Raw genomic sequence first — 28,000 nt, 5'->3', positions numbered from 1 at the left:
TCACTCACTGAAATGTTTTCTTACTTACTGTTTTGTCAGTGACGTTGAGACTATTAAATATCTTCACTTCACATGTAATTGTCACATAGTTCCCCTCTGCAAACCGGAACCCATACATCTTGGCATAAATAAGGGTTTCATTGTACCTGCCGAATATTTCCAACAGCTCTTTTTGTTCAGCACATTTATCCTTTCCATTTCTGTATTAATCATGCATAAAATTATTTTAAAGAACATTGTATTAATATGATGTTTAGAAATATATTTAATGTAATTATCAGTTTAGTCATGTGACTGAATATTTTTTAAACACTTAAAATTTTTAACATAAAATACATGTATATTGATTCCCGTCTATGTCGTCAAAATAAAATTGAAGCTGACTTTGTTTAAAATAAAACCCATATAAGGAATGGAAAATAAAAATCACCTTTTCAAAAACGCTTACAGATTTTTTAACTGCATATTTATGAAATTAGACATAAAATATTCTTCTTCTTTTTTTTTATAAGATTACAAGGGTGAAAAAATGCTAAAATGAAATGAATGAGCTCTTTCGTCGAATTATAACATAGCGTACCCTGTCACTACAAAACTATGTAACGAATTTACCCCATCGATGCACAGGCACTTGTTTCGGTAATAAATTTTTAACCCATAGTATAATAATAACACAAGGTATCTAACTCCGAATTACACGGAGTACCCCCTCCCCCAGAATCGCACTCATTTACACTTTCAGAGGAAATACACTGACAAATTGTTTATACCGCACAGAGAACAAAATTAAACAAGAGGCCCATCGGCCACATCGCTCACCTGAGTAACTTTGGCCATGCTGTTCTTTACCAGATTCCCCCCTTTTAATATACCAATTGTGGCCCCGCCCTACTCCTGGGGGTCATGATTTGAACAATTTAGATTCTACACTACCCCAGGATGTTTCCATATAAGTTTCAGCTTTTCTGGCCCAGTGGTTCTTGAGAAGAAGATTTTTTAAGATTTTTCTTATATATTTCAATGTAAAACTTCGATTCCCTATTATGGCCCCGCCCTACCCCCCGGGGGTCATGATTTGAACAATTTAGAATTTACACTACCCCAGGATGCTTCCATATAAGTTTCAGCTTTTCTGGCCCAGTGGTTCTTGAGAAGAAGATTTTTTAAGATTTTTCTTATATATTTCAATGTAAAACTTGGATTCCCTATTGTGGCCCCGCCCTACCCCTGGGGGTCATGATCTGAAAAATTTAGAATCTACACTTCCCAGGATGCTTCCATATAAGTTTCAGGTTTTCTGGCCCAGTGGTTCTTGAGAAGAAGATTTTTTAAGATTTTTCTTATATATTTCAATGTAAAACTTCGATTCCCTATTGTGGCCCCGCCCTACCCCTGGGGGTCATGATCTGAACAATTTAGATTCTACACTACCCAGGATGCTTCCATATAAGTTTCAGCTTTTCTGGCCCAGTGGTTCTTGAGAAGAAGATTTTTAAAGATTTTTCTAATATTTCAATGTAAAACTTCGATTCCCTATTGTGGCCCCGCCCTACCCCCGGGGGTCATGATTTGAACAATTTAGAATGTACACTACCCCAGGATGCTTCCATATAAGATTCAGCTTTTCTGGCCCAGTGGTTCTTGAGAAGAAGATTTTTTAAGATTTTTCTAATATATTTCAATGCAAAACTTGGATTCCCTATTGTGGCCCCGCCCTTCCCCGGGGGGTCATGATTTGAACAATTTAGAATTTACACTACCCCAGGATGCTTCCATATAAGTTTCAGCTTTTCTGGCCCAGTGGTTCTTGAGAAGAAGATTTTTAAAGATTTTTCTTATATATTTCAATGTAAAACTTCGATTCCCTATTGTGGCCCCGCCCTACCCCCGGGGGTCATGATTTGAACAATTTAGAATCTACACTACCCCAGGATGCTTCCATATAAGTTTCAGCTTTTCTGGCCCAGTGGTTCTTGAGAAGAAGATTTTTAAAGATTTTTCCTTCATATTTCAATGTAAAACTTGGATTCCCTATTATGGCCCCGCCCTACCCCCGGGGGTCATGATTTGAACAATTTAGAATCTACACTACCCCAGGATGCTTCCATATAAGTTTCAGCTTTTCTGACCCAGTGGTTCTTGAGAAGAAGATTTTTAAAGATTTTTCCTACATATTTCAATGTAAAACTTGGATTCCCTATTATGGCCCCGCCCTACCCCCGGGGGTCATGATTTGAACAATTTAAAATCTACACTACCCCAGGATGTTTCCATATAAGTTTCAGCTTTTCTGGCCCAGTGGTTCTTGAGAAGAAGATTTTTTAAGATTTTTCCTATATATTTCAATGTAAAACTTCGATTCCCTATTGTGGCCCCGCCCTACCCCCGGGGGTCATGATTTGAACAATTTAGAATTTACACTACCCCAGGATGCTTCCATATAAGTTTCAGCTTTTCTGGCCCAGTGGTTCTTGAGAAGAAGATTTTTTAAGATTTTTCCTATATATTTCAATGTAAAACTTCGATTCCCTATTGTGGCCCCGCCCTACCCCCGGGGGTCATGATTTGAACAATTTAGATTCTACACTACCCCAGGATGTTTCCATATAAGTTTCAGCTTTTCTGGCCCAGTGGTTCTTGAGAAGAAGATTTTTTAAGATTTTTCTTATATATTTCAATGTAAAACTTGGATTCCCTTTTATGGCCCCGCCCTACCCCCCAGGGGTCATGATTTGAACAATTTAGAATTTACACTACCCCAGGATGCTTCCATATAAGTTTCAGCTTTTCTGGCCCAGTGGTTCTTGAGAAGAAGATTTTTTAAGATTTTCTTATATATTTCAATGTAAAACTTCGATTCCCTATTGTGGCCCCGCCCTACCCCTGGGGGTCATGATCTGAAAAATTTAGAATCTACACTTCCTAGGATGCTTCCATATAAGTTTCAGCTTTTCTGACCCAGTGGTTCTTGAGAAGAAGATTTTTAAAGATTTTTCCTACATATTTCAATGTAAAACTTGGATTCCCTATTATGGCCCCGCCCTACCCCCGGGGGTCATGATTTGAACAATTTAGATTCTACACTACCCCAGGATGTTTCCATATAAGTTTCAGCTTTTCTGACCCAGTGGTTCTTGAGAAGAAGATTTTTAAAGATTTTTCCTACATATTTCAATGTAAAACTTGGATTCCCTATTATGGCCCCGCCCTACCCCCGGGGGTCATGATTTGAACAATTTAGATTCTACACTACCCCAGGATGCTTCCATATAAGTTTCAGCTTTTCTGGCCCAGTGGTTCTTGAGAAGAAGATTTTTTTAAGATTTTTCTTATGTATTTCAATGTAAAACTTCGATTCCCTATTGTGGCCCCGTCCTACCCCCGAGGGTCATGATTTTGACAATTTAGAATCTACACTATCCCAAAATGCTTCCACATAAGTTTCAGCTTTTCTGGCCCAGTGGTTCTTGAGAAGAAGATTTTTTAATGACCCCACCCTATTTTTGTCTTTTCTTGATTATCTCCCCTTGTAAGGGGACTTGGCCCTTTATTTTAACAATTTGCACTCCCCTTCAACCAAGGATACTTTGTACCAAGTTTGGTTAAAATTGGCCAAGTGGTTCTTGAGAAGAAGTTGAAAATGTGAAAAGTTTACAGACGGACGGACAGACGGACGGACGACGGACAACGGGTGATCAGAAAAGCTCACTTGAGCTTTCAGCTCAGGTGAGCTAAAAATGAGTGGGTTTAAAAATTCAATTCCAGTGTTTAAATATTGCATGAGTAAATAGAACTTGTTTATGTCTGATTTTCCCTGAAAACGTTACGATGTTTATCCGATGTAATTTTAGAAACAGATTTTTAGCCAATCGAAATCTCTGTGCGGGATTAGCACATACCATTTCATGGTTGAATTCGACTTTTCCACTCGACGAGCAGAGTTTTGACGCTGTTTACGGAGACTAAAGAAAATAAAGACAAGCATGCCATATATGGTTGTGTAGATAAATTATCGTAGAAAACATAGGTATAAACAGTTTGTCAGTGTATTTCCTCTGAAAGTGTAAATGAGTGCGATTCTGGGGGAGGGGGGTACTCCGTGTAATTCGGAGTTAGATACCTTGTGTTATTATTATACTATGGGTTAAAAATTTATTACCGAAACAAGTGCCTGTGCATCGATGAAATGTTTGTGGTCTGTGGTTTGTAAAATTGTTTTTCTCCGCTATATGTTTCTTCACTCATACAATGCCTATTATGACGTCACGTTGTGTTACGTAATGTTGTTTTGCGAGAGTTTCATAACGTACTGACAGTTTCGAAGACTTTAAGTAAAGTGAGAAAAAGGTTCCATCTCGTTACTTACGTTGATTAACTTTTCACTTATCAACAGACACCCGCAAACCTCGTGAACTCGAGTTGTTCGAAGTGTTACAAAAGAACGATAACTCCGCATCAACCATGCATTGATTTTCAAGCGACTTTAATTAAGAAATAAGGTATCATTTTTAAACATCTATCGGGATATAAATACGGGTTGGTCACGAGATCAAATTCCATAAAGCCCGAAGGGCTTTATGGTAAATTTGATCTCGTACCAACCCGTATTTATATCCCGATAGATGTTTTAAAATGATACCTTATTACTTATATTTACCTTTGTGACTTCTTCATATTATATATTAGCCTGATTATAACTTTAACGCGTGAAATGTTTTATTTTTTCAAACTCAACGGCACGAGTTTGATCTTTTGATTGCGCGTCGATCCTTTATGACGTCACTGAGAAATTACGTCGAACGTTTATGACGCGAGGAATCTGTGTTTATACGGATATAGATACGCGTTGCTTTTAATAGTGTTATATAAAAGAAAACATTTGCAAATGTAAATATTAAGTAATACACCCCCTTCACGTGACAGACTTCAACCAATCGGAAGCCAGGATTTCATCGAAAAATCATCAGAGGTGGGGTAAAACGAATTACGGATATAGCGAAGTAAATTATCATGTCCCCAGAACTTCGCTCTAACCAAGTTTTACTGTATATAGAAATATATACCGTAGGTTGATATTAAGAACACTAAGGCTAGAAACCATCAAATTCCAATCATATAATTTAGTTTCAGGTTTGTTAAAGTCACAGTTCCGGGCTCAGGGTTAGGGTTAGGAAACACTCTTACATAAATGTATTGCAAATACTTTGAACAATCTTCTCATGAAGAACAAGGTTAAAATCTGCCGAATTATTGCGTCAAACGTTATTATGCATGAATGGTAAATTCGAATGTATTGTTTATTCCCACAGGACATGCACGGACAGAAGAGATGTATGCAACAAAGAACAGTCATTCTATGACAAAAGGACCAATTCTGGGTATATAACATGAAATATAATAATCTTTCTGCTGTTGTTTTTTTTTAATTCTATTGAACTTATGTTCAACATTACATGTATCTCGTCACGTCAAGCTGCGATGAATATATCTCTGCGATAAGTAGTAGTTGTTAAACTTAAGAGACTTAATACCTTCGTCTGACCCAAATTGAGACAAACTTATATCTACAATAATTTGACAATCTTAACATTTAATTTGGGAAGATTTTTAAAGAAAATATAATACACTGTAAAGAATCAAACCTTTTCACTAGGGATGGGTATCGGCAAAAATTTTGTATCGTGATATATCACGATCCCCCCCCCCAAAAAAAATATCACGATAAATCGCGATATTTTTACACACAATTTTTACTACAATTTCAAATGAATTTCTTTTATATTTCTTAAGAATATGCTATAAAAACATAATTTTACTTTTTAAATTTTCAGTTATTTATCTAATATATAGCATATTTTGATGCCGTTGTTTAACTGTTTTCAACCTTTTTTTACACTTCCTATAATTGTCATTCAATAGTTTGAACAAATAAATGAATAATTTCCGGAATTTGTAGTTATGTACCAAATAAAGGTATTCTAGTCTCCGTATCACGATACGTATCACGCAATGAAAAATCGCGATATACCGGTATACCGATAAAATCGCGCATCCCTACTTTTCACTTAATTCTGCATTGTAGAAAATGAATCTGTTTAATAGGAATTTTTTTTTTTAATTTGTAGCCCTGAATTATGAAGAAAAAAGATGTTAAGAGTTTTTTTGGTAAATATATGAACCCTTTTTTTGGAGCTCCTTCCCTTCCGGGATTGGAAATGGGAAATAAATTGAATAATATTGAATCACATGCAAACAACATTTGAATAATTAAAAGCGCGACAGTTCTTTAGAAAAAATTTTATGATCTAGAGTTCCCAAACATTTCAATGGACAAATTGTGGATTTCTGATCCCTGCGAAGACTTTTCAAGGTTTTCCCCATTTCTTTCTTGGTAAAACGTTACACTACATTTGTTACTCTATCCCTGCCCCGGGAGCTATGGTGTGATTAAATTTGAATTTACACACTCAAAGTGGGTTTGCCTGTATGCAAGTTGAAAAATGTCTATAGCCTACACTGTCTTGTCGGGTGTAGACGAAAGGAAATAGCATAAGGTCACCTTATTTCATCATTGTAAGTTAAGATAATATCAGCCAAAAATTATAACCATTTACACTTTGTCCTGATTACCACCTTGTGTTTCGACAAAAAGATTAATGTATTTACCGATGCTACACTTTACATAAATTTTGGTCAATATATGCTTAGAAACAGATTTGTTAGACGGACTCCTGTTTTACAAAAATCGAATAAAATACCCGGTATGAGAATGTGCTTTAGTTTATTATTCATACGGCGAATGTTATATATGATATAGAATGCAGGTACAGCTGCCTTTTGTGCTAAAATTGTTTCTCTAACAGACAAACTTTACACTTTTAAACATTTCTATATTGTTGATAATTGCTTAGGACCGTGACTCGATCTCTCCAACATAACGATTCTTTTTCCTCAAGTATGGATAAACTTAATACAAATGTTAAAATCAAGGTTTACATTCTAAACTTCCTATATTGCAAAGGTTTGTCAAAGACAAGATCTTTGTAACATTGACATGGTGCAAGATGGCATACGAATTAAATCTATATGCACCCTTAAATCATTTTATCTCCTTTATGTCATGTATACCCTGTACTGAATATTTTAATTTCTTCTTCTTACTTGTCTGTTTGTTTATTGTTTAACGTCCCTCTCGAGAATTTTTCACTCATATGGAGACGCCACCATTTGCCGGTGGAGAGCTGCAAATTTTGACCTATACTCGGCACTTAAGGCCATTGAGCAGTGAGGGATCTTTTTCGTGCCAGCACCTAATGCGACACGGGACCTCGGTTTAAACGGTCTCATCCGAAGACCCGTCTCCACGTCCCACAGTGGGATTCGAACCTGCGACGTAAGGATCAACTCCTTACTCCGCGACTCTAGAGCGAACGCTCTAACCACTTGTTTTCGTATTTTATATATTGTAATCAAAGAAATAAAAGTCAAACAAAGTAAAAATGATATGCAGGAATCTGAGTTATAATTCTTTTCCTTCAATGAGAATACAAGTTGTGTGCAATAGGGTCCGTAATTCCTCTTTCCTCGACTCGAACTTCAGGAGGTATGCCCCTAAAGGATGGGACCAAAATACTTGTTGAAAATGCTGACGAATCGTTCAAACTTGGCCTCGACAACGTGGACTTTGCTAAACTCGGACTGGCTGACCTCTAGGAAATTAAAGAAAGAGTACGGATACTCTTATCAATAATCCTGTCAACAACCCCAACTTTGTTCATGTACATAGCTTAAATGTTTGTGGCATTCTTATCAAATTATGAAATCCCGATTTTATATTGAATCCATAAATAAATATCATATAGTTTGCCTCATTGAAACGAAACTGGGTTTTTACGAAAACTTTAATATAGATGGATACAACTGTTATCACAAGTTAACCGAGTCACTTGTAAATTAAGAACATTCCAGTGGTACTCAATTGCGTTTTTATACGTGAAATTCTCTTTGATTATGTCAGTGACATACAAGTTAAAATATGCACGATCTGAGCGTTTTATTTTTTTCTGTTGATTAATATTCTCAAAGGAATTTTTTTTTTTTTGTGTTGCTTATATACCATCTGAGAGTTGTGTTTATAGTAATATGATATTGAAACTTTTTAAATTAAAAAAATGTTGACATAAATGATGCTCAGATTTGTTTATTAGGTACTTAAATGTTTATAGAAGCTCATGTAAAGAATTTGTTGATGTAAATATGGATATTCTTGACTCATGCAATATCACATTGTATGATGTATCCAACAATGATTTTCAAATTTTAGTCTTTTAACATACCGTTAAAGGCAAGCATAAGTTCACCAGACTTGCATCAGATAGATAGTTACGGCAAACGTCTATTACAACTTCTTTTGTGAATGGTCGTGTTGGTTCTGATCAAGGAATTGGTCGAACTTCTTGTATAAATTCTTATAAGTTATACATATATATATATATTTGCATTCTCTATTTGCATTCTCTCTGTTTTCTCCCATTATGAACCTGCACTCACCAGCTGCATTCATAGCACCATGAAAGCAACTTCTGCTATGAGTGCAGTTCATATCTTACACTGGCCGTACAAGGTACTCCACTTATAAAACACATTCGGAAGTATATATATGAAATGTTGTGTAAAAGGAATAAAATTTAGTTTGTAATGAAATCCTCTGAGAAAAAATAAATTCAAAATGATTAAAATTGCTGATTGAGGTGTATTTAATTTAAAAAAAAAATTAGTCAACGTGTTTAATTGTATCATAAAGCTTTCTACAAATTTTAAAATAGAGCTCTTTATATATCTTTAATTTATTTGTTCATTTTACGCATATAGTTACAAAGAACGATAACTCTTCAGGCTAGGGTGTTTTACGTTCAGACAAAGCGAAATATCTGTAATAGTGTTTCTATTTCAAGAACGATCAAGAACAGAATTTTAAAAACTTAAAGAAACATAAGAAAACATTCTTTAGTTAAAATCAATATAAAAACATTCTGTTTTTTCTTAATATTTTTATTAATAATTTTTCTCAAAGAGTTTCGATAACAATGATGTCATGACGCGTCACAACAGCATCAACACAAAAATTTTGAAGACGGCGCGGTTTGTATCCAGATATTAACTGTGGTAAATAAGCAAATACCATATAATTATATTCTATTTGATTTATTGGAGATAAAGTGGATTAATTATTAATCAGGTCTACTGATTTTATTGTCATGTTTTTCTTCACTGGAGACAAGCATGCACCCGTGCCCTTATGTAGGTCAGGATTTCCTCTAATATTCTTGACATCACAGAATGCAAATATACATGTATGTAATAAACAAGGACTATTCAGTGAACATGGCGCTAGCGCATCATGGAATATGTCAGCAGAGCAATTGCTATTCATAACGCCATGGTCACTGAATAACGCGTTGTTTATTTCTTAAGAATATGCAATTAGCTAACCTATTATGTTTAAGAAGATTTAGGGAATAACTATCTTCTTAATTGCTTTTTGCGACCGTTAATGCTGATTTAACGGTCGCAAACAGTTTTACCGGCGACGCGTCTTATTTTGTTGCGTTTTGTTATATGAAAGGTTGGCAAGTGTTTTTGCGACGTTTTATTATGACGTTACAATCAAAAGCCTTCGTTCTCGTTAATACTCATATTTAACTGCTTCAAACATCAGCCCTTTATATAGCCAATCAAAATACGTTTTACAAAACAATTGCATTAGAATTTAAAATTGTTCTTGATTTTGATCCAATTTTAGGTGATGTTTAAAGTCCACTCAGCTTAACTTTATGTACATTGTTCACTCCCAGCTACAGTTAATGTAATACACGTGTTGATGATCCAGGTGAAACTGAGAATTCTGAGGTAGATAATGGTTGAAATCCACGTTGGGTAGGGAATAATGCACCAGCTCTTATAGAGAGCAATAGATAAAGTGGATTCTATGGAAATAGGAGGTGGTTGACCCCCCAAAATATTAATTATGTTTCAGTTAACAGTCTGGTTGATGACTGTAAAAGTATCATTCCAGCTGCGGGTAATAAAGCTAGTGTGATTTTTTGAGAACAGAAAAAATCACAGAACATGTAACTGAGTGACTCAGGTGACCTAAAAATGTAAGCCCTTAGGATCTCTCTGAATGTTTTACAAAATTATCCATAACCTTGAAAAAGAGGATGTTTTTTTTCAGTCTAACTGGTTGTAACAATTCAGAAGTGTACTGTTTGTTATAAGCATATTCAATAAGGAAATAAAAAAAAGTTAATATAACGCTCTGCATATCTAATCAATAAGACTTATCACCTGCAAAGCAAAACTTGAACACAATCATAATTATTTTACCCAGCTTTTTGAATATTCCACAAATCCACCGATTTATCCGCTGGTTTTGTTGCAGGTCCTTTTGGAATCCATGTCTCACCAAAGGCTGAACATTTCTCAGGAATAACATTGTAAGATTCCTCTATGAAGAAAAAAATAGATTTTTGGAAATAGAGTTAAATTTGAATTATTAGAAAAAATTATTAATCAATATGTGCTTTAAAAGACTCCTTATTATATAGCCATTTTTTTTTTTCATTTTCTAATACATGTATATGCTGCAATGGTAAATAATTATGTAATTGAAATAATTAAGAACAAAGAGATTAATTTACATTTATTTATTCCGGAATCAAAAAATAAGACAAACATATCTTTACATAACACGCTCCATTTTAAGATTCCAATACACTGAATTTTACATTAATTAAGTCCTGAAGTGTAACTCTGAAGTAAATGCCTTTAGTTTATTTGGTAAAATAAGCATCGTCTATGTCAATTTAGATATCAGTTTCTGTATACATTTTGGATTGAATTGCATCGGGCAAGTAAAAGGTAAATTTGTATTAAGTAAACATGTATTTCAAAATTGATAAAATTCACCAGAAGCTTACTGGATTAAGATTAACATGTGCAGACAACTCTGTAATTTCTTTGTTTATTATGATATTAATTTTTTCTAAAGGATTATTCACAATAAATTATAATGTAACAGAAATATAGTATTCTTTGTGACCTACTTTAGCTAATATGTGAACATGTTTGTCTTATAGTCGTAAGATATTTTGTGAAAAGATCTACTGGCACTTTTGTTCACGTAGCACTTTATACTTACTTCAGCAACTGATATAAAACTAGGGGCCCATAGACTACATCGCTCATTTGAGCACATTGGCTAGAAAAAAGCAGAAATCAGTTCAGTAATTAAAGGTAAACGAGGGGGGGGGGGAGAGCTAAGTTAAATTTACACTACCACAGTATGACTAATCATGGATTTGCTGTTCTTGAGCAGATTTTTTCAATATGATTCCTACATATATTCTTATGTAAAACTTTTACCCTCTGTTCTGCCCCAACCCCTGGGCGTCATAATTTGAGCAAATTTGATTCTACGATACCTAAGGTTGCTTCTGTATAAATATTACTATGACTTACAATGGCTTAGTTGTTCTTAAGAAGATTTTTAAAGATTCCGTTTGTAACATGTATGACTAGATTCTTACAGGAATATATAGGTTTTCCTTTTACTCTGTCTGAGTTAATGATTGGAATGATAATTAAGACTGCTCTGTCTGAGGGTAACTCACACAGTACTAAAACTTTTCTCTTATCTGGAGACGGGGACTGGGTAAGGTATATGTATTACTTGTACCGTGTTTCTCCCCTGGATTCCTATTGATAGATAAGAACCGGATGTCTTAATCTCCTTCATTTTTACTACAAGGAGAACTTAACATCAATTCCCTACGATACTGCCACTGGTACTTATTATTTTTATTTTGCTCTTACCATTAACTTCCCCAAAGCATTTATGGACAAAAATTGAGAAATTACACATTTAAACCCTATTTCCATACAATTTTCCAGTGTCTGCTGAAGGAAAGCGGCACAGTACCCCCAAAAATTGCAATTAAAAATCGGTATGTTATATAAAATTTTAAGAAAAAGAATTCAATACTCTGAATTTCGAAAATAGAATCAAACATTATTCAAATTGCAATGTAAACAACCTTTCCTCCAATTTTATTGCATATTCCTTGATTAATATGAATTCTATAACTTTTTATATGCACCGATTTGAAATCTAACCAGTTGAAAATTGGACTCATCACCCCTGACGTTGTGAGGATGAGTAAAATGTTATATTTCCATTGAAATACCTTGTCAAATTGTAGTATTTAAGTCCGCTTATCTTAATAGTTACGATAACATAGTATAACGCTTCAAATAAATTATAAACTCGTATAAGATAATAGAGTAAAGTAAGTTGGAAGAAGAATTGTTTTCGCTCTCGTTACTACTGAACCAAAATTTATCTATTTCAAAATTTTTCATAAATCAGTACATAAAATTAACCTGTCAAACGACTTGATTGTTTGATTGAAATAAAATAACGCTCTATGCAAGGATCGAACCAAAACCAAAAATTTCTCGATTCCTGCGTGCTCTGGATTGTTAACGGATACTACTGATCTATCATTGCTACACAAATATTATAGATTAAAAAAACAAGAGACCATTGGTTTTTAGGGGGCAAACGTTCATTTTCTATGGTCTCTGGGTTTTTCCCTCTCTCCCCCTTTTTTTTAAAGAAATGTTTGCTCCTTTCTTTGAATTAAAATGCACACAGATAACGTTTTAAAATCATGGAGAAATGACCACCAGATAACAAATTTTTAGAAAAACGATTTAAAAATTATAACATTTTTATCAATTGAATGACCCTTCTTGACAATTTTCAAGTTATGTTTTATTAAATCATAACATAACATCGGAAAAATATTCCTTTTCCTATTTCACAGCAAAAGATTTCTATAATTTCATGCGGCAGATCAATGAAATTTTCACTTTTCAAGTGCTTCCAGATTCCAGCCAAATGCCACTCTTTCTTTATAAAATAATTTGGAATAAAAGTTAATAATGGGTAATTACAAATTAAGAAAATGGACTGATTAATGAAATCCTTCAAGGCTTCGTACGTAATTGTTTTTTTCCCAATGAATTATTTTTCCTTACTTCCCATGTATTTGATGAACATGTAGAATTCATCTCCGATGTAGACAGTGCTTATGTCAGGAGCAGCTGTATCATTGACGGCTTTAAAGCGCATCTCAACAGAAGCGACTTCTTTGTAGTTGTCTGGAAGTTTGTTGTAGATCCTGAAGCAAATTCATAACTTTCTTTATGAATGGTTAAGTTTGTATGACTGATTACTTACTTCAAGATTTATTCATGCTGTCAAAACAATAAGCTCATTAACAATATTCCTACCTAACTAGAGTCATCGAAAAAGATTCATTTATTAGTATCTAATGAGTTCATAATGTGAAAAAGAATAAAAGTGTCAAAATAACTAAAGTAATTAAAAAAAATGTAATGTTGCCTAAATAAAAAAAAATATAATGTTGCTTAAAACATTGATTTTAAAATATGATACTTAAGTCAAAAAAAAAAGAATTTTCAAAGTGCAGATCAATAACTGATATACCATTTAAAAATTAAAAATGTTATATAAATCACAAGTAGCATTAATGAGCATCAAGTATCTGTGCATATCCATTGATTTCAGGAGTGCACCATTTGATTTTTTGCTCCTCAACATGGAAAAGCTCTAATATATATATATATATATATATATATATATATATATATATATATATATATATATATATATATATATATATATATATATATTATATATATATATATATATAAAGATGCAAGTTCAATGATGACATGATTTCTATTCGTACTAAAAAGTATTTGTTGATCTATGAGGATCTATTTGAATAATTTAGAACTAAATTATTGACAGTTTCAATATTGCAAGTTGAAAGATGTCTCTTTTTCAATTTTGTCACTCCAGATGTGTTTTTATCTTTTTCCTTTAATTTTTATGAAATTAAAGAAAAACTGAAAAATTGTTATGAAATTCAAGTAATTCCACAACTACTTCAATGAAACAGACACGTTCTGGTGTAATTCATGCTTCACAATTCTCAGTAGATTCTCTTGTCAGGAGTGTAACAAAAAAGTTAGAATTATCGATGATCAAATATGAATATATATAAAGAAAAAATTGATGAGTAGAATGTTTCTGGTTTACCTCATTTGATTACAGTGTTTGCCACATAACGAAAAAATTCCTATAAAATATACTTTTATCTTCAACATATATTTTAGCTAGTTTTGCGACATAAGTACATATAGGGAATAATTCAAGATAAGATCTAAGTTTAAACAATTTTTTGCATTTTATGAAGTATTGAGACTAAAAATATTGCATAATTTCATTGCAACTTGATGTTGACAAACCTTTTGTTGTGTTTTATGGTTTTAATTTTAAATTTTACTACAGTCAGAGTGCAACAAAACTGTTTTATAATTTTGTGCATTTCGACAAATTATGTCTCTTCAAGCTTTCAAAGACTAGAGCCAAATACGTCGAAGAATTAGAGCTATGCATGCATGAGGGAGATAATCCTTAAGTTTGCAATTAATATATCAATTTTAAACAGCAGTTAAATATATATATCTGTATTCTCTAACGAGTACCGAAATACTCAGCTACTGGGCTGTGGAGACCCTCGGGAACTAACAGTCCACCAGCAAAGGCCTCGACCCAGGGGTCATACATAGGTACTTGTGGACAAGACCCCCCCCCCCCCCGGGTCGAAATATTTTTATGTTTTTTTTCATAAATTATTCTTCTAGTACACATTTACAATGTATTTCATATGAAAAATCAAAAATATTACGCAGATATAACGTTTCATTAAAAAATCATACCCGCGGTATAATACCGCTGGTATGATTTTTTTTTTAAAAAAAAACGTTAATTCTTCGTTTTTTTAACTTTTCAAATGGAATACACGGTAAATGTGTACTAGAAGGGGGGGGGGGGGATACTGTCCACAAGTCCCTGTGGGGTCATAATGTAAATCATATACGGTACCAATTATTATGCACCAGATGCACTTTTCGACAAATTATGTCTTTTCAGTGATGCTCATGCCAAACGTTGTAATTGGAAAATATTTACATAAAAAGACTGAAGTGCTGAAAAAGGTGCCAAAGACTGGAGCCAAATATGTCGAAGGATTAGATCTATGCATGAGGGAGATCATCCTTAATTTTGAAAATAATTTCTAAATTCTAACACAGCAGTTAAATATATATCCGTATTTTCAAGCGAGTGCCGAAATAATTAGCTACTGGGCTGTGGACTAACAGTCCACCAGCAGAGGCCTCTACCCTCTTTATTGTATTCATAATCTTAATTTGTATTCTGTAATTTTTCATTTGAATTGTATAATTTCTTATTTATATTCTATATTTTCCATTTGTGTTACAAAAAAAAAATCATTTTAATTATATATTTTTTCATTTGCATTCTATATTTTCCATTTGCATTGTATAATTTCTTATTTGTATTGTAAATTTTCTTATTTGTATTGTATAATCTCTTATATGTATGCGATAACATTTCATTATATTGTATCCGAGGGATTGTTTATTTTTGTTCGTTACGAAGGATTTTATTGATCAAGATCTAGCCTGCATTGTTCTGAAAATGAGCGAGATGTTCCAGGTGCACAAAACAAACTGGGTTCCAGTATGTATCTGCGTGCACGGTACCAGAGGACGGCCATTTAGATGAAAAGAGCGCGCTGGCATATGGCAAATAAATAAGTTGTCCTTAATCGGAAATGTCTGAGAAAATAAATAATTTGATCTTGACTGGTGGTACCTCACCCACCCAACCAACGAAATGGAGTTTGGGCAGATTTTATATCAGATTTTAAATCATATGTTCAGTAGTAAATACACCGATTCCGCACTGTGCGATACGGGTGAAGTCACAATACCCCATATCAAGGACCAATCCGAAAATCCATATCACGTATCGGATCGGCGTTCAAGAATCCATATCAAACCAGAAGTAACGTTAGTATAAGGTTTAAAAGTTAATTAACTTGATTTTATTTAAATATACATGTAGCATAATTCTTTGCTTAAATTTGTCGACTCAATTTTCCAAGACCTAAAATTGGCTAATTTAGATTTTAAAGAAAAGAGTCATAAACATGCACGAAACATTCTTAAATGACTTTCTGTGAACTCGCATATTAAGTATTTTAAATAGATAAATAGAATACTACACGCTGAATTCCATATCATATGTCATATCAGCGCTAGCCCTCGGGCTGATATGGGGCCACTCGGGCTGATGTGATATATGATATGGATTTAGTATGTAATATTCTCTATATAAAATGCAAATGGAAAACAAAGAATACAAAAAAAATTACAATACAAAAGATTTTTACAATACAAATGGAAAATATAGAATATAAATTAAAAAAACAATTCAAATGGAAAATTATAAAATACAACTGGAAAATAATACAATGCTTATCAAAAATTATACAATATAAATGGGAAATTATAAAATAATAATATACAATACAAATGGAAAATTATACAATTCAAATCAAAAAGATCGTATATTGCAACGTTTGACATGCCATACTAATGTTCTAATGTTATGCATTTCTCTTCAATGTACCCCCCCTCCCCCTCCCCCCCCCCCCCAAAAAATGAAAAGATTAAATATTTCTAAGTATGACAAAGAAATCAATAAATATGGTATTTACTTTTCTTGAAACACATGTGCTACCGTTCTAATTATTCCTGTTCCCGGAATGTCTTTGCATGTGATGACAAATTGATGTCCACCATGTCCTCCTACTATATTAGGAGCAATAGTAGTAGTAGGAGTACCAGGGGGCTGAGATACGCCATCAAAGTCGAAGTCGTAAACACTGATATTGGCGTTATTTTGTACTGACTAAAAAAATTATTGAAATAAATTTTTCAAATCTGAAAGTTTATTTCTATGTAAAAATAAAAATGAATGAAGTCCTTAAATTGAAACATTACGAAAAACTGGTATACCAGACATGTGGACTTTATCCAGTAGACATGTGTAGTTTGTTCATGCGAGTGGTTACAATTTTGGGGGTTCCCTTCTACTTTTATGCTACTTTTCGCATGCACTCCAAACAATTCCACATCACCATTTTCCAAGCATCCTTAAAAAGGGAAAGATTATAGTCATTTTAATCTTGCTCATTGTATAAAGACAGTCTATTTTTACATAAAATCCTCTTCATCGTCAATGTACATGTATTGCTCCATTGTTCTGGAGGCGAAGACTTGGAATGATAATTGATTTCACTTGACGTACATACTCTAACACGTAAAAACATTTTTGCTACCAAATGTGGAGAACAAAACAGAACATAAGCAGAATATTTTAAATTGCACATTAATCGAAACTCCCAACTCAAAATACAGCCTAGGCGCAAATATGATTCAACACCTAAAATGTTAGTTAATGGAGAGTATAGAAAGACAAAAAGATAATCAAATTAATAATAGATATCTAGGCATAAGCTACGAAAACCTATTAGTATCAAGTGAATAAAATAAAGTCACGTTCCTACGATCTCATAATTACGTGAGAAGATCATGTAATTACGAGCAAAGATCTCGTAATAACGAGAAAATTCTCTCTTAACTACAAGAAAAGACCTTATTATAACGAGAAAAGATCTTCTAATTATGGAAAAAAAGATCTTGTAATTACGAGAAAATTTTGTAGTAATTGCGAGAAGAGATCTCATTATTACGAGAATAGATCACAAAGAAGAATCAATTGTATTATTTTTTGAAATCTTGATTTTTCGGCAGGTCAATCGCAAATTAAGGGCAAGAACCCCACCCCCACTCCCACCCCCCACCCCCCGTAAAATTCCCCCGTAAAATTAAGAAAATCTTTGAATCCACAAGTACGGTGAGTACTGTTAGTTTTTGTTCATGCTTTTTAACTTTCTTAAATCCCTGTCAACTTGAATTTCTGGGTCTGTATGCCATGATAGCAATAATGATAATTATAATATTGGTTTTAAAAAATTCAATGGTAATATATTCTTTTGTTTGTTTGTTTGTGTTTTTTGTTTTGTTTTGTTTTTTGTTTTTGTTTTTATTTTTATTTGTATGTTTGTTCGTTTTTTTTTTTTGTTTTTTTTTTGTGTAATTACATGTTAAAGGGCCAATCGGACTCTTAATTCCCAATAAACGCCGTTATTATCGGCCGCAGGAGCGGCCGATATATTTGTGGTTGTGTTAGGAAGTGCACATGGGGAAATGAGACGTTATTTTTATTAGTTCGGTAAATAATTCGTTAATGATATTATGTTTAAAAATAACGAGTAAAATATTTTATAAACTTGCTTTAAACCAAGTTTTAATAGCTGGTATATTTGTTCATTTTATTTTCATTTTTTATCAGATAATTATTAATTTATGACTTTACGAAAAGAGTTTACAGTAGATACTCCCCAACATTTGAGTGTGTAAGATATGATGGCAAATCGTTAGATTTTCCGGATAAAAATATTACAATGGCAAAAAGTGAGGAATAAAAATTTGAAAGTTGGTAAACTAGTAAAAATTGATTTAAATTAAATCAGTAGAAGAAAACAGATAGATACAACATTCCCCAAATAGTCAAAACCTTCCAGAACTGCAGATGTAAACATAAATCAACTAACAGGTAAATAACATTAACTCACGGTAATGTTGTTTCCGCGTTTGAATGGTGTATTTAGCTTCAGAATAATAATTTTCATTAAAAACATACAAACGAATTACTGTATTTCTGTATTAAATACCTGTAGAAATGAATGCATGTCTTTCATTTCTTTTAGTATATACGCATTGTGGCAACGCACTTTGAAATTTTTTTTAATAGATAGATCCGTCTACCTGATCAATACATAGGTCACGGCGGGTGTGACCGGTCAACAGAGGATGCTTATTCCTCCAAGGCACCTGATCCCCTGGAAATCGTAGGGGTCCGTCTTTTATGCCCTCTTCACATATTTGTATTGTTTATGGATTTTTTGAGATCGATCGATATATCTTTACCTTTTACATTCAAAGTGCCTTAAATTTGGGACAAAATCAACACACTTCGAATTTTTTTTTCAAAGTGCGTTTAGAGTGTACATCAACATATTTTTACCATGGAGACACTTAACGCACTTTGAAAAAATATGTATAAAACAAAACTTCTGGACTTAGATTTTAGTAATAGACAGCATTATTTTCTTAATATATTTCTTTCGAAAAACTGATGAATTGATCTACCCTCATCGAGAACGAGAAGACAGGTAGAAGGTCCCTCAGCCCAACTCTTTATCTTTCTTACCCAAATATATGTATTTACGTAAACTACTGATCTTGTTAGTTATACAACCCGTTGGTTGTCTGTTGAATATTCCGCCGAGCTGCATAACCTTTATTCAAAATGTATACACAATAATTCCTTAGAAAAAAGGCATTAACAAGGTAATTAAAACATGCTATTTGACATGTGTACCCTTTTTATGATATCATATTACAGATATAGAAGTAATCTGACTGCATAACATTTGTTTGTAAGATTTCTTTGAGAAAAAGTTATTAGTGAACGAGGTCGAGTGAGAAATGTTGCTAAGGTTTATTTTTCTTACTATCAAATAAATGAGTCAACCAATGTTTCATATATATTCAAAATAGATAGTTAAATGAATATGAGAGAGAGAGAGAGAGAAAGAGAGAGAGAGAGAGATGGATAGATAGATTAAAGAGAGAGAGATAATTTTCATGGTATGGAAAATCATAATTGCTCCCTCTCCCCTAAGAAAAATGCGATGCTTTAAGTCACCTATCGACCCCTACATATACCGATCATATTTCAGACTGGGTAAAAAAAAGAAAGAATCGAAATTGAGCTATTGAACAATCATTCCTCCATTATTTCTAAAAGACCCATTTCCCTTTCATAACATTGACGAGAACCTTTGGGAACAAGACAACCCCTAAAAATCTTTTAAAAAACCCGTCTATATATCAGATCCTGAAGTGACGTCATCACCGAAAAGTTATCCAACCAAGTTCAAATAGTTATTTATCATACCTAATATTTGCAAGAATACTGACCGAGCCGTGCACTTTTTTTAAAAGTGCGTTAATACATGTATGGTCGATATTAACGCACTCCGAAAAAAAATCAAAGTCCCTATATTATACATTAACTTGGTCCCAAATTTAACGCACTTTAAAAAAAAATTCAAAGTGCGTAAGTTTTCAAAGTGCGCTGTAACAATGCATATTTTAGTGGTTAAATTATGACTTTGATGTACTTTGGTCGACAATTATCTTCTATCGTAAATTCGAGATAATTTTGTCGTAGTTACATGATAATTTTTTCGAAATTACGAGATCTTTCCTCGTGATTACAAGATTTTTCTCTCGCAATTACGAGAAAACCTCGTTACTACGAGAAAATTATCTCGTACTAATATTTTTTCCTGTATTGACAAGATTTTTCCCCCTCATAATTACGAGATACCTTTCTCCCAATTCCAAGATGATTTTCTCGTAATTACGAGATAATTTTCTTTTTATTACGAAATAGTTGGCGTGATTTTTTAAAAAATTGATACTAATAGGCTTTATTACTAAGCGGAATAATATGCATAAAGCTAAAGCAATTTGTATGAAGTGGATCTAGTTGGAAATGAGGTGAGGGTTGTTCTGGAACTTCCTTCTATGGAAAATCAATGTTACCAATCTTGCATGCATATAAAACTAAGCTGAATCAAATTTACTTATTTATATAGCAATATTCCAACATCACCTGCATATGGTGTTTCTGTTTTTAAGAGCATGCATTGAGTACGATTAATTTTTAAACTGAGGCAAGCAACTGACAAATAAGTTGGTGTTACAAGGATTTCAATATCCCTCGTTAAAAGTCAGCTTTTCGCAAATTCAAACTGTTGTTATAATGACCTTGTTTGTAAAAATAACTTATAGCTGGATGGTATTTTGTCTGACTTGTTTAATGTCATTTATTAGTCATTGCTTTTATATACTAAATCTGACTACGGAGTACTTCGTCTACATGATCAACACGTAGGGTTCACGGCGGGTTTCATCCAGATTCATCCAAAAGACCCGAAACTTTCACTTCAAAGTGCCGAGCGAATGGCGAAAGAACAGTTCCTACCCTTTTTTTTCGACAGTCGCGGCCGAGATTCGAACTCACGACCTCCCGATCACGGAGCGAGCGCTCTACCGACTGAACTACCGCGAACGGTCACCTTTGCGAGAAAACCTAAATAGAATGAAGCACCTGACCTAAGTTCCCTACCCATCAAAATATTTTCTAAAGGGGGCATATTCACAGGTGTTTGTGGAAAGGACATTCCCCCAATATATACCCCGGTTCCAAGGATATCATTATTTAAATTCTGTCATAAATTATTCTTCTAGCACAAACATTTGGGAATTCAATAAAATAACTCAGAACAAACGATTTACTTAAAAAAATCATTCCAGAGGTATTTCATAACACCGCGGGTATGATTGGTTTTTGTTTTTTTTCAATGAAACATTTTTTTACATTATATTTTTTGTATTAACAATGAAACAATGCAATCTTTGCTTTAACGTATTAATGAAGCAAAAAAAAAAAAGATTCTGAAGATTTTTTTTTAATTTAAATGAAAGAAAACAAAACTTACTGTAGCTGTAGTTGGGATGTTCCCAGTCCGCAAAAGTCAGATATAAATTCTGAAGTATGTTAAATTATCATTGCTTATTTTCCACCATATTTCAAGAATTTCTAAACGTTCATAAAATGGTGTACATACTTTTTTAATTAACGATTTGATAGCAAGAATTCTTACTTAAATGAAACACTTCGATATATGCAGTGATAAGATAACAAAGGGAAATTTTTAAAATTTATTCATTTAGTAAAACTGCAGACTTAAAATCCTTAAACAATTTTGAATGCATTTATTGCAGCAAACAGTAGTTATTATAATAAGTAAAGTTTCAATGTGTTTCTCATTTCATTAACATTTTTTAACAGTAAGTAAAATTTTGTCTTTAAAATTTAAAGTGCTATTTTTTATTTATTTTTAAAATTTGTTTTAAATGCCACGTTAGATGAGAATTATTTTCCAGATCATTATAATTGATTTCAAGTTCGGGAGATATCATTGCTCAAAAAACATCGTAGCATAATATTACTTAGTGGCTATTATAATTGACCCTTTCCTTTCGCTAACATTGTACTTACGGATAGTACGAGTATAAATGCAAACTCCAAGAGTGTCTTCATCTTTCTTTCTGAAAAGTGAATAATCAAATAAATAAAACTATTGTTTCGGCAAAAACAAAAAAAAAAAAAAAAAAAAAAAAAATAAAAAAAAAAACCCTCATATATTCCATAATCATTGTGAAGACAACAACGATATACACCTTTCCCGTTGAGAGAAAAATTCCCTTTTTGATGAAATGTTTATTCAGATCAGTCCTATCAGTAAATTAGATACTGATATTTCTCGGAATATCCATATCTAAAGCTTCGTAGAAATACTCAGAATAGAACTCATATGACTGCATATTTGTATAGTTTATCTAAGATACCATTCAACGACCTACGTTTGCGATAAACTTCAGCTGTTTATACAGTTTTTCATGAAATCAACATATATATATATATATATATATATATATATATATATATATATATATATATATCAAAAAAAAATCACAACACCGAAATAAACTCTACCAGTTTCACTTTCAATCTTCAGGAGTTTGACAACATATTGCTTAGTTACACATAAATACAAAATCAATATTCTTACTGTGACGTCAAAAAGCGCTAATGTGAATTTACGCATTAGTAAAGTTAATTATGACGTCATGACATAACGTAAGAAATTTTAATACGGGAAATTAAATTTTCCCTACAAATAATACAGATATAAATTGCGGGAAAAAAGTATATATCTGATACAAAATATAATTATGTAGCATTTAAAACAGGTTTATATCTGTTAATAAAAAGTTTTTCTTTGGTTTCACGTTCTTTTTCTGTTTTGTTATATATATATATATATATATATATATATATATATATATATATATATATATATATATATATATATATATATATATATATATATATATATATTGTTTGTCAAAAAAATGAATATTCAATTTTTTAAAAGACGTAAATGATAACATTAAGATAACCTGCTGTCGATTTAAGATGTGCTTGTACGAGGCTTATCGAGTGTCTCTTGAAAATTAAAAAAAATAAGTAACTCGACTTTGAGAAAAACCGGTTACTAACTTGTACTGAACATGGCGCCATTCCGTTAGTATGTATGTCCCTGGTAATATACCTCTTGATCTGTCAAAAAGAAATATAACAAGAGGCCCATAGGCCACATCGCTCACCTGAGTACATTGGGTAGGGAAAAGCACAAATCAGTTCATTATTGAAAAGATTACCGGGGAGGGGGGGGGTGAATTTTAAACTACCTTCCATGTCAATTTAACAAATGGCTTTGTTGTACTTGAAAAGATTTTTAAAAAAATTTCCCATATATTCCTTTGTAAAAATTTGATCCCCCATTGTGGCTCCTCCCTATCCCAGGGGTCATCATTTGAACAAACTTGAATCTACACTATCTGAGGATGCTTCCATATCAATATGACTAAACATAGTTTTTCTATTCTTGTGAAGAAATATTTTTTCTATATGTTTTTATGTAAAACTTTCCATCCCCCATTGGACCCAACCCTACCCCCGCAAAGGCGGCTCCAGGGCCGGTGCGCCCCCGGCTTGAATTTTTTTTATGTAGAACTTATATGTCCATTATCCTAAAATCAAGGAAAAAACATCTCTTTTTTGTAAGAATTCGTCATCTTCCCAGACCCCCACCAAGGCCTTGCTCTAGACCCACTGGGGGCTTCAATGCAGCCCCCAGACCCACTGCCTCTACTGCCCCCCCCCCCCCGTTACGAAATTCCTGGATCCACCACTGCCCCGGGAGTCATCATTTGAACAAAATTGAATTTACACTACCTGAGGATGCTTCCATATCAAAATGACTAAACATGATTTTCAGTTCTTGAGAAGAAGATATTTTCCTATATGTTCCTATGTAAAATTTTCAATCCCCCATTTGGCCCCACCTTACCCCCGGGGGTCATCATTTGTACAAAATTGAATTTACACTACCTAAGGATGCTTCCATATCAAAATGACTTATCATGGCTTTGCAGTTCTTCAGAAGAAGATATTTTCCTATATATTTCTATTTAAAACTTTGATCCTCCATTGTGGCCCCACCCTACCCCTCGGGGGTCATGATTTGAACAAAATAGAATCTACACTACCTGAGGATGCTTCCACATAAATATGACCAATCAGAGCTTTGCTGTTCCTGAGAAGATTTTTTGAAGATTTTTCCTATATATTTCAATGAAAAACTTTGATAGTCCATTGTGCCCCCGCCCTACCACCAGGGGTCATGATTTGAACAAATTTGAATCTACACTTCCATATAAATATGACTCATCATGGCTTTGCTGTTCTTGAGAAGAAGATTTTTTCTTTATATTTCTAAGTAAAACTTTGATCCTCCATTATGGACCCGCCCTACCCCCGGGGGTCATGATTTGAACAAACTTTAATCTACAATACCTGATGATGCTTCCATATAAATATGACTCATCATGGCTTTGTTGTTCTTGAGAAGAAAATTTTTAAAGATTTTTCTTTTATATTTCTAAGTAAAACTTAGATCCTCCATTGTGGCCCTGCCCTACCCCCGGGGGTCATGATTTGAACAAATTTGAATCTACACTACCTGAGGATGCTTCCATATAAATATTACTCATAATGGCTTTGCTGTTCTTGAGAAGAAGATTTTTAAAGGTTTTTCTTATATATTTCTATGTAAAACTTAGATCCTCCATTGTGGCCCTGCCCTACCCCCGGGGGTCATGATTTGAACAAACTTGAATTTACATTACCTGAGGATGTTTCCACATGAGTTTCATCTTTCCTGGTCCTGTGGTTCTTGAGAAGAAGATTTTTAAAAGATGCTATTAATTTTTCACCAATTCTCTATTATCTCCCCTTGAAAGAGGGCGTGGCCCTTCATTTGAACAAACTTGAATCCCCTTCACCCATGGATGCTATGTGGCAAGTTTGGTTGAAATTGGCTCAGTGGTTCTGGAGAAGAAGATGAAATTGTGAAGAGTTTACAACGACGCCGACGACTACGACAACGACAGACAACGTACAAATTTCGATCAGAAAAGCTCACTTGAACCTTCGGCTCAGGTGAGCTAAAAAGGGAAAAAAAAAAAAAAAAAATAACCGTAGATGTTTCCAAACATACACTGTACCGGGCCTTCATTGTATGTTATCATACTAGGCATTAACTTGAGAGGTTATTTCTTGGACTGATGATGTAATATCAAATCACAATTTATTTCAAAAAACTTAAAAGAATATTGTTGTGACCATGTGAATTAGAAGAAATAAGAAAAAATAAATAATTGTTTAACATGTCAATATTGTTCACATTATAATGTTCAATGACAGGTATATTATATTTTAAAAAGTTTTTGAAATACAGGAAATGATTCTAGAAAATAACTAGAGGTACTGTGAGCACTGAGCTCACTAAATGAAACCCCCCGCCTCCCATATGATTATAGTGACAAAGTTCATGTTTTGCTCTGGGAGACCCAAAATAAGTGACAGATCAAAAAGTAAAATAGGAGGTGCACAATGGCATTATGGGACGTCAAGAGACACGCGCAGTGGTTAGAGCGTTCGCTCTAGAGTCGCGGCGTAAGGAGTTGATCCTTACGTCGCGGGTTCGAATCCCACTGTGGGACGTGGAGACCGGTGTCGCATAATATTTGGTCCGCCTCGTTTAAAGGTCCAGGGGAACCTTAAGGTCCGCCTTTTATAAGAAAAGGTCCGGCCCGTATAAGAAAAGGTCCGCCGAAGTTTAAAGGTCCGGGTGGTGCAAAATGTTTTAATCTTGACTTAAACACATAAAATTAATTTACCCTAGCTGTTGTGTTTATTTTTTTTGTACAATATATCTCTTAGGGCAGGAATTGCTACTCCATGTTTAGTGTGCTTTTAGCAAAACTGTTTAGGGCAATGATTTAAAAAAAAATGTCGCATTTATTGGGCTTGTGTTTGTTTTTCCCCAGCATTTGCATTGTGTAAATTAGGACGATGAAAGGTGTGAAATCTGCCGGTGTGTATAGGCAATAAAACAATGGGGGTGTGAAGTATTCGTATACCTGACAGGTACCCGCAGGTAGAGCCCGCGGCAGATAGCAATGACAATGTATTGGTCATGTGTTTGCTTTAAATCAATAGATATGAATTCTCTATTTTAATAAATTATGCTGAAGAACAAATACTATTATGATATTCATGCGTACACATCAAAATTGTGATATAATTATATATAGTCTATTTTTATTACAATATTTAAAGAAATTTCATATTCCAAGTGTAGAGTTTAATACTAAGACCGATAAAAAATAAAAGTATGTATATGCTTCCCTTTAGTTTTAACGATTAACTTGTTTTCAGTTTATAATAATATTTTGCCCTTTATTTGTGGATAGGGTAATATATAGCCTAATGTTGTATTCGATCTGTATTTACTGCAGAAACAAAATACATGTAATGTTATTAAGAGGGCTGGGTGGTTGTGGCCATTTTCATACTATATTGATCTCCTTTAGAAGAAGAGCTCCATATAAAGATATACAAAAATGATCAAATTTTAAAACTAAAATGTATGAAATTTTTGTTTGCCAAATGATAGTTGACAGCTTAAGATATTATATCTAAAAAATTAAGTTATATCTGATGGTTAATTTGTTGACCCCCAGCCTCCTTAAAGCTCAAAACAGGTAATTCAATATTGAAAACAAAAACATCAGATTTAAAGTATAATCATGGTTTGGGTTTAATTCTTTCTTATAAAAATATCACTCTTCCTCGTCATAATGAACTACATATGAAATAATATTTCATTTTTGTATTTTTTTTTTGCCAAAAGAAAAGGAAAGAAAAAGAAATTACACATTTTACTGTGACTATAATAGACAGACTGTGGGATAATCTATCAGGCTGTATTGCATGACCGATTAAAATTTGAAATCATTATTGTAAAATATTTTCTTTTATTACCGACATGAAGCATTTTGGGCAAAGTTGAATGTCCAGTTCTATATACAAGTCATTTATGTATCTAACGTCTGTATGAACGGGGGAAGGGGGAGGGAACATCAGTTGATCCTCTTCCTTTTTGTTTTGCGTATCAAGGAATTTCTATTTTCTACATTAATTTGTGCTATAACCCCCCCCCCCCCCCAAATGCACCCAGAAATATACTGACTGATTGTTTCTGGGGACGTTGTCAAGCGTGCGTCATATTTCCCATTTCAAGATACATGATATGTACATTTTCGTGATGTCGACTAGAAGCGTTTCAGTCTAATTTTAAATCAAAAATATATTTCTTTTATAAAACGCTGATTACGTATGATTATTTATTTCATTCATTTATGGAAAGTGGCAACTCACGGTTATCCGGAGAAAAAAGGTAATTCATGGGGTTTTCCATCATGAGAGTCCAAGCTGCAGACAACTCAGTATTGCATTACGCTACAACTCCATACCAAGTAGTGCCGGAGAATTGACACTGTATGGAGTATGACTGAGAGTCATACTCCATACTCTCCGGGACTTCTTTCCCTACGAATAATGATATGGAGTAATACTGAGCTGTCTGGAGCTTGATTGAGAGTGATCTCCCGTGTAGAATTTTCTACGCGGTGAAAACTAATAAAGTGTATTGTTTAGTACCACTACACCTGCTCAAGAGTTTTTGAAAAATTCTTTACGAAAGCTAGGAACTTTGCCAATCTCCTTAAATTATGCTTT

At 33.5% G+C, this 28,000-nt stretch overlaps 1 protein-coding gene across 1 annotated transcript; it reads right to left on the bottom strand.

Annotated features, from left to right (window-relative positions):
- Positions 1-4: 4 nt before the first annotated feature.
- On the bottom strand, positions 5-23,374 carry LOC133195867 (uncharacterized). Its single transcript, XM_061331838.1, has 7 exons — positions 23,354-23,374; positions 21,726-21,774; positions 17,044-17,180; positions 16,743-16,936; positions 13,102-13,244; positions 10,387-10,507; positions 5-200 (listed from the first exon to the last, which is right to left on the bottom strand). The coding sequence occupies exons 1-7, from the start codon at positions 23,372-23,374 to the stop codon at positions 5-7; spliced, it is 861 nt and encodes a 286-aa protein (XP_061187822.1).
- Positions 23,375-28,000: the final 4,626 nt, after the last annotated feature.

Source organism: Saccostrea echinata, unplaced genomic scaffold (assembly GCF_033153115.1).
Source record: "Saccostrea echinata isolate AGI-Se365-2 ecotype Australia unplaced genomic scaffold, CSIRO_AGI_Sech_v1 ptg000001l, whole genome shotgun sequence".
Taxonomy (NCBI): domain Eukaryota; kingdom Metazoa; phylum Mollusca; class Bivalvia; order Ostreida; family Ostreidae; genus Saccostrea; species Saccostrea echinata.
The sequence above is the reverse complement of the archived record's forward strand: the minus strand, read 5'-3'. Positions and strand labels throughout refer to the sequence as shown.